Here is an 8,787-nt window from a genome sequence, read left to right on the forward strand (position 1 = left end):
TATAATTTTGAAGCCATGGCTCTAGATTGAAATACCTGATAGAATAGAATGCATTATTTATTTTTTTAGCTGTAAAAATGGCCTTGGGATTAAAAATTGGGATTTAAATGTGTTTCAATGGGGACAAATGTTTGTCCTTAATAGGAGTGTCTTTATTTTGGCTACACGGCTTATTATACACTAATTTTTGATGGAATAATTCAACACACACCCTTGACAACATTATGCCATATGCATGAGCATAGGCAAAATTATTTGAGGCAGAAAAGGAATAATTAGATAAAGAACTACAACATGTGTTTTCCTTTTATGTATTTTTTTTTAAATACTGAAAACGTTGTAAAATTGTATTGTTTTAACTCCATCCTCTTCAATAATAATCATGTATTGTAGAAAGTCAGTTCCCCTTGTTACCACCAGGTGGCAGTGATGTACTTCGCAGCTTGTTTACAAGCCATTAAACACTTGAGAAAGCAGCAGCCTGTGTATAAGATTAAACTGGACTTTCCGGTTAAAAACACCATCTCCCATGAGATGCTGCCACCGCAACAGCCGGCTTCAGTCTCGCGCTATCTATGAAGGGCTCTCCCTGTGGGTGTCACACACGGGTCTGATGCTGATGCTGCCGCTGCAGCTGCTGCTTCCTGTATCGGAGCACCACCGAGCCAAAGCCCCTTTTTCGCTCCAGCGAACTCGCGCTGAGACACGGAGGCGCTGCCGTCCTGCGGAGGGAAGCCAGCCAGAGTCGGTCTCCCGGTGTTAGCTGCCGGTCAAAACCCCGTGGCGGCCCGTTCGTCTTGTGGAAGCCGAGAAGCGAGGCGGTTGTTGCACGTCGGGACCCAGAGACGCAGGACACGGTTTTTCCTCCTGGAGCTGGTAGCTAGTAGCAGCTAGCCGGCTAACGGCTAGTAGCAGCAGGTAGATAACCCAGAAGAAGCGGAACAAAACGCGTTAACTCCGAAACCAGCTGCAGAAGCACCGGGGAACCACCTTTAAAAAGAGCACCTCGGAATGATACGATTTACCCAAATATCTCCCTGACATGCTACCGAAAGTATACTGACGTTGCTAACGTTAGCTAGCCAAAGTGAACTAGCTTGATCCTGTTGCTTTTTTTCCTCTCAGATTGAGTTTCCAGCCAGGAGAAGGGTTTAGATTAGCAGCTCAGTGGATTATTTGATAACGTGTCTTCGGGTTAATTATTAAAATGGCTCCTAAAAGAAGACCCGTTCCCCTGAACATAACGCCCATCGGGGAGGGACAGGCCACCTCCAACACCATCGATGCTGCCTCTGAGTGAGTGGGATCAATAGGAGATTTACTGTTGTCATCTGTGTGTTGTAGGTGTTTTTCATGGTTTGACGTCATTTCTCTCCCACCTGTCTGTGTGCCACCCTGTCTCCCCCTCTCAGAGCCAACCTGGAGGCCTTACAGAAGAAACTGGGTGAGTTGGACCTGGACGAGCAGCAGAGGAAACGACTGGAGGCCTTCCTGACCCAGAAAGCTCAGGTCGGGGAGCTGAAGGATGAGGACTTTGACCCCATATGTGAACTGGGTGCCGGGAACGGAGGAGTGGTCAACAAGGTCCGCCACAAACCCTCGGGTCTGGTCATGGCTCGGAAGGTAAATCATTTAGTCTGCAGGTTGGAGGGAGCCGGAGTCCAAACACATTCCAGAGGTGGAGATTATCCCATCATGACCCGCGTCGACATGGAGCCACGCCGACTTTACGACCGCATCCTTATTACTCACTCATATCATCACCTGTACGTGACCCAAGACATGAGCATGTCCTCATGAATCATCTGTTGCAGATTAATCATTTGTGGTGCAAATATTCTACAATTAGAAATAAATTGCAATGAAGATAAGTTTGAAAGCATTTTACAAACATTGCCTTAATTATTCTACTATCAAATGTCTGTCTCAGTACATATGTGTCACTTTTTTTCCTGCTTTTTTTTTTAACAAAGCCTAAAGGGATCCTCAACGTTTGCCTATTTAATGTATTTATCTTTTAGCAAGTTTTCTGGTTTTACCTGCCTCAAAAATCCAGTTTGATTTGGCATTTAAAAGTATCCATGAACCCCACTCCCCCCCCTAATTTGATCATGAATGACTCATGTTTGTTGGGGCTCCATGCAGCAACTCCAGCAAGCGCAGGCTTGTGGGCTGTCATGCTTTTAAATGCGTGTTGACATGCAAATTCACTTTCCCGCTAAAACAGCTGCAAATGATGTGAAACTATTTGGAAATACTGGATAAATTGTGAATGTAATCTCGCCTGGTTTGTGTCGGGGATTTGAAACCATTTTAATCTCAATCTGAACTGGTGTCTGTTGAGATTACTCCACCCAGGTGAACAGGAAAGGGTTAACGTTTTGGCAACCACCACCTCTGAAATGTGTTGAGATAAAGATCTGCATTTGTTGCGTTTTTAGTGTTTTGTCAGAACAGCGGTTTATGATGTCATGCGTTCCCTCCACAGTTGATCCACCTTGAAATCAAGCCCGCCATCAGAAACCAGATCATCAGGGAGCTGCAGGTGCTGCATGAATGCAACTCCCCCTACATCGTGGGCTTCTATGGGGCCTTTTACAGCGACGGGGAGATCAGCATCTGTATGGAGCACATGGTGAGAGAGGAAGACTGTCAGCAGGTCCACCTGCCAGTGGACGAACCCAAATGTGTTGTTGTTTTAAATGTGATAATCCTGCAACGTGTCTCTACAGGATGGTGGATCCTTGGACCAGGTCCTGAAAGAAGCCCGAAGAATCCCAGAAGAAATCCTGGGGAAAGTTAGCATAGCTGTATGTAGCTCCCTTCTTGTGTTGCAGTTTTTAGAAATCTAGTCTCTGGCTTTTGTGACACACTTGTCAGGTTAAAGTCTGCAGTTTGAATTTGGCAGCGGTGTGAAGATTCTTTAAGATTGTTGCTATACTTTCTTTTGAGGGGCCTCTTGTGGTTTTGCTTGACGAGCTGCTTGTGTTTTACGCAGTTTATACTCTTACATCAAATCCAAATCACTGTGTGTAATAATGGGATCACCAAGTTTTTAAAAATGTGTACATATATACATAGGGGAAAGCTTATATCTCTGTGTGTGTGGAGACTGTATTTCTGTGTTATGTTGAAGTTTTCCTCTCTTTTACAGGTACTGAGGGGTTTAGCCTACCTGCGTGAGAAGCATCAGATCATGCACAGAGGTAAGGGTGTTCTCTAAGTGCAGTAAATTACATTTGCTCTCAAAATCCCTCCTGCAACATTTCCAAATCACTGCAGCACACCAGAGTGTAGTTTAGAAAATCCAAGCAGTGATTACGTAAGTTCTTTCTTGCGATGGTGATGATCTGGGAGCGAGTGGACGTCTGCTGTACTTAATTTGCACGTCACATAGTTTTATCTCAGGCTTCTATTTAGTGTTTATCACACAATCACTTTCCAGGTTATTTATCGGCTTAACTCCAGCCATCTGCTCTCAGAATGAATAATGATGAAAATCCATAAAACCAGTTTGCTATTTTCTTCCCGAGGAGCCTTTTGACTTCAAATATCCAACGAGGAAGATGACTAAGAATTTGATGGATGTGCTCCTAATTATGTTTTATGGCGTAGTGACGGTTATACTCGGGTGTAGTTTTTCCACTAGTGTAGGAACTAGGAAGACCATAAGGCATAAGATTTTAATTAATTGTAATTTTGACCAGTCATTCTCCTGGTAGGACAAAAGTAATGTGCACATCGTCCTTTCTGCAGTTAACCAGTACAAAGAGTATTAAGCATATTAGCGTTTTTAAAATGTAATTCTTATTCTTGATGGGACACTTTTCTTGGCCACAATGGAGTTGGAGAAAGAAATGCATCTGAAATTTATATTTGTAATAAATACTATAAACATATTAGAACACATGACAGAAAAGTCATCCTCGTGTAGAAATAATACAATATAGACTTTTTTTTACTTTTGTTGTGGTTAATGAGTCTTATCTATATGCTATCTATAGGCCTACATATATATTTTTAAATACAGCTTTCTCCTTTATTTCCCCCATACTCTAACCTGGAACTGACTCACACACACTTTCAGTGAGCTTGTAGATATGACTGCTGTTTCCAAATGTCTGAGGACTTTTTTTGTTTTGTTAGTGCAACCACTTTATCTGCGCCCCATTAACTAGATAGTCTCCAGTCGTCTCCTGCGCTATATGATTTATATTAATTGGCTTCATACATTTCCCTCCATATGCACTGCATCAACATCTGAGGAGCTTTAGCACGCTCACCACAAGGCAAGCTATTGTTTGAGAATATCACGAGTTCCTCATCGTGGACGTTTCGTAGCATGACGAGAGAGAAAAAAACAATTATCTTTGCATTCACACAAAATCACAAGTCACACCATGGCAAAGTCTCAAAGCAGACACGTTGTCCACTGCACACCAGCGAGAAACCATGGGTGTGTTGTTGTGAACGGCACGGTTGGAGGCAGCGTTCAGACCTGCATGGTGAAGTCTCACAGGGTCGGTGGTACTCTAGGACAGTTGTCTGCGAGCTCAGGCGGTAATTACAGCCTCTCAGATGTGATTATATAGCAGCCGCGCCCTGCTGACCCCTCCCTCCGTGTCTCCCTCCATCATTCTCCCGCTCTTTCATGCCACCTCTCTCTCAGTCACTCCTCACATGTCCTTGGTCGGTGGGGGGGGGGGATCACACCGCAGAGGAGAGATTGCAGGGCTCCGTCTTACCCCATTATTTTGCAGGATGTTTTTCGGCGATGAGCGGGAAGTGTGAAGGACCGAACTTGTTTACAGGAGGGGCTCGGCTTGATTGTAGCTATTTTCTTCCTTACTCGATGAACCAGGCACCACGGATAAAGCTAGTGAGGCGGGGGGTGGGTGGGGGGTGATGGTGATGTGCATACAACCTGCAGGACTCATGGCAGACTGTAGGACTTATCTAAAGTCATTCTATGTTGTAAGATATTTGCTATCTACTAGATAGCGTGTTATTGGATGCTTTCACAGCCTGCCGTAGGTATGCAGGTGTGTATATATATCAACATAGCGCTGTCGTGGTGTCCTTATCTGTCACGATGTCCTATTGTAAGCAGTCTACATATCGTAGGCCTCAAATGATCGATAGTAAGGTGTTATGGACACACGGTATGTAGAATGATCTCACTGAAGACTCCATGTTTGTTCACATCCCCTCTGTCACAAAGATGTCAAGCCCTCCAACATCCTGGTCAACTCTCGCGGGGAGATCAAGCTGTGTGACTTTGGTGTGAGCGGCCAGCTCATAGATTCCATGGCCAACTCCTTTGTTGGAACACGCTCCTACATGTCGGTGAGTCAGCGCTGCACGCCTGCGCCCCCACCTCCTTTTCCTCTGGCCCTATCCCCACTTTCCTTCTCCTCTTTTCTCACATTGCTCTTGTTGGCTGGCCCCGCCCTCTGCCTTCCCCTCGCTCTGGCCCTCCCTCCCTCCCCTGCCAAGAACCTAGGGCCGTGCCCAGGAAAGGGCTCTTTGGCAACGAGCGAGGCAACTGTGCTCGCTCTTCCTCGTCCTTCTTTCCCTTCACTCTTAGACACCTGGCGGGTGCCGTGCCAAAAGCTGCTTGTCTGTCCTATCCTTTACCCACAAAGCACCAGTGGTGTAGAGACACTTGCCCTTTCATCATAATTCCCAACGCACACACACCTGTCCTTGCTCATCCTTCGAACTAAAGTAGTCCAAAGCTGTGCTTCGCTTCCTGCCAAACCCTCCCATCCTCTGTCCTCTTGCCATCACCACACCCCAACTCTCCCCCCCCCCCCTATTATCCTCTCCACCTCTTCCTGTGCCTTCCCCACCTCACCCTCTCCCCTGCCCGGCATCTTGGCTCTTTCCGCGACGTCTGACGTAGATGGTGTGTTTCTCAACAGCCGGAGAGACTGCAGGGCACTCACTACTCGGTTCAGTCTGACGTGTGGAGCATGGGTCTATCCCTGGTGGAGCTGGCGATTGGCCGCTACCCCATCCCCCCACCAGACGCCAAAGAGCTGGAGGCCATCTTCGGACGGGCCATCATGGACGGCGCCGAGGGAGAGCCTCACACCAACACGCAGAGGCCCAGACCACCGGGCAGACCCGTGAGCGGTAGGAAACAGAAAAACATTTCCAAGCACACACGTGATGATTTGAATAGACTTTTACATTCATGTTCTCATGATAAACGCTTTCAGATGTAATTTTATTTTAAAAATCTTGTGTAAAGTAAGTATTTCACGGGGTGGGAAATGATTCTATTTGTGTCCAACTTCTCCACAGGACATGGGATGGACAGTAGACCTGCTATGGCCATCTTTGAACTTCTGGACTACATTGTGAATGAGGTCTGACAGAATGCTGATTTGCTTAAATGAGCACGTTTACCTCTCTGCACACAACCACACAGTGTGTGCTTGCATTAATGTTTCTGTGTCTTGACATTTTGAGTCTTTGTTCCTCCTCAGCCGCCCCCTAAACTGCCACTTGGGGTCTACACCAATGACTTCCAGGACTTTGTGACAAAATGGTGAGCACCTGCTATGACAGTTTTACAGCTAAACAAAAAAAAAAGCACACTGCTCTTTATCTGCTTTTTACACAAAAAGTGGATCATAAAGTGGATAATGGAGGGAGCTTAAATTTCTGCCCTTGCCTCCTTGTAAATTTAATGTCGTGTGACATCCGTCGGTGTCGACTGAAATGCTTGAATTGTGTTGTGTACCAGGTGGTTGCAGAAACTGGTTGAGTCAGATTTTTAGAATAATCCAATTCATTTCAAGCAAGCTTTGTGGTGTCATTTGTGTCTGCAGTTTGATCAAAAACCCCGCTGAGAGGGCAGATCTGAAGATGTTGATGGTGGGTACCTGAACTTTAATTTACCTGATATCTACGATATTGATTATTTAGCTCAGATTGCCAGGTTTATTCATTTTGTGTTCCCCCGGTTTTTCTTGCAGAGTCACACGTTCATCAAACGATCAGAAGTGGAGGAAGTGGACTTTGCCGGCTGGTTGTGTAAAACCATGGGCCTCAATCAGCCCAGCACTCCCACCCGCGGCACTGAGTGACCCGCCCCCCCGCTGCCATGACGCGCCCCCGGGTCTTGCTTTGCATACACCTAACCATACTGCACTTACACGTACACAAGCCATCACACACATTGGCACTTTCTTTCCATCTTGCTCTTGGGTAAAAACGGTTTTGGCCAGCCCCCCCACCCCGTTTATTTCTTCACCAGCAGCAGAGCCCGTTGAGTCATTGTACTGTAAGACCACAGCTTCAGAGTAGCTCACTTTACCACACTGCTCCAGAGGATGTGAAGCACTGAAGGGGCTGCATTTGGATTGACAAACTTCTTTTGTATTGTTGAATATATTAATATTCTGTATTAATCTTTTCTATGGCAACGGTTGATGGCTTGTGGGACTTGTATTTTAATTACCTGCTTTAGACATTTCCAAATGGGAAAAAGCGTACACATCACCTACTTGCAAATTCTAAATTGCATTTTATTGAAGGTGAATGCAACTACTTATTCATGCTAAAAATATTCCCCACGGAGACCTTTGCAACCCCCCAGTCATTTTCACTTTTTGGTAATTGAGCGATCACTATGATGTCACATACCAAAAAAACTTTTTTCAATGCCTGATCAAATTTCTTTTGTATGCATAGTCACAAAGAGTATATCTGTGTACTTTGAATGTTTTTTGCTTTCTTTTTTTTTGCTTCGGTGTCCTACACTCTGTTGACATTGTTTCCTTAACAAAGATTTCAATCATCCCACACCGTCTCACACGGGAGGAGGCATATGCTGTGGAGGCCTGATATGTGCCAGAATATTGTTATTGGCATTGAGAAAAACAATGATCAAAATGTATTCATGGGATGATATAGCATGGTTTATCTTTCTAATACTGTACGTGTATTTTATTTCCCAAGATCCTGATGGAGATGATTAGCTGGTGTTTTTTTTATCAAAAAGTCTGAACCTCTGCAACGTCGATATGAAATTCCAATCACGTTGACTAATTTAATTTTTTTCTTCTCTTTGTTGTTGGTCTGTACTTCCCCCTGGAGTGTATTTGGTTATGTTTTTACTGTAATGCTATGTGTGGCGCTCCCAAGCTTTCTCTTGGGACACAACCAGCCTAGAGGTGTGTGCTTTTGGGAGAAGACGGGTTGGAATATGTTTGAAAACATTTTTCCTGTGATTTAACCCAATTGTGGTTTTAAAAAAATTACAATGCAATGAATGAGACTTCAGATGTTCCAAGTAGTTCAAAGGGTTTGACTGAACATTTTAACCCAGGTCCGTGTTGGTCACATGGTGGTGGTGTTACTTGCTAGCCTGCCGTCTTGCTAGAGCACTTGTATTCTCTCTGCTTATTGGCTGCCCTTTCTTACCCCCCCCCCCCCCCCCCCCCTTTAAAAAAAAATGTGCATTTGTTCAGAGCAAAATGAATGCATTGTCACTTGTATGTGTACAAAGCTATATACAAAAATTACAGGAGTACTATTTTGCAGTCTTAATATACAAATTTTTGATTTATGTAAATGACAAGGGAGAAGAGTCATTTTATTATAATATAAAATGTGTTGGATATGGTTATAATGTATAAAAAGATTAAAATAAAACTTATTTGTGAATGTACTGTAAGGTGTTTTTTGTATTTACAGTCATTACTATACATCTATGCCTCCAAACAGATTTACCAGAAATTGTAACAAAAAATACATGTATTTGTCCTCTTGAAA

At 44.4% G+C, this 8,787-nt stretch overlaps 1 protein-coding gene across 1 annotated transcript; it reads left to right on the top strand.

The window, feature by feature from the left end:
• The first annotated feature begins 574 nt into the window (after positions 1–574).
• On the top strand, positions 575–8,683 carry map2k2a (mitogen-activated protein kinase kinase 2a). The gene is made up of 11 exons (XM_084011865.1): positions 575–1,296; positions 1,413–1,623; positions 2,489–2,635; positions 2,733–2,810; positions 3,155–3,206; positions 5,222–5,346; positions 5,925–6,138; positions 6,310–6,374; positions 6,495–6,556; positions 6,840–6,885; positions 6,987–8,683. Exons 1-11 carry the CDS (start codon positions 1,208–1,210, stop codon positions 7,095–7,097), a joined length of 1,200 nt encoding a protein of 399 aa, XP_083867991.1. The 5' UTR covers positions 575–1,207; the 3' UTR covers positions 7,098–8,683.
• Positions 8,684–8,787: the final 104 nt, after the last annotated feature.

This window comes from Eutrigla gurnardus (assembly GCF_963514095.1).
Source record: "Eutrigla gurnardus genome assembly, chromosome: 6".
Lineage (NCBI taxonomy): Eukaryota > Metazoa > Chordata > Actinopteri > Perciformes > Triglidae > Eutrigla > Eutrigla gurnardus.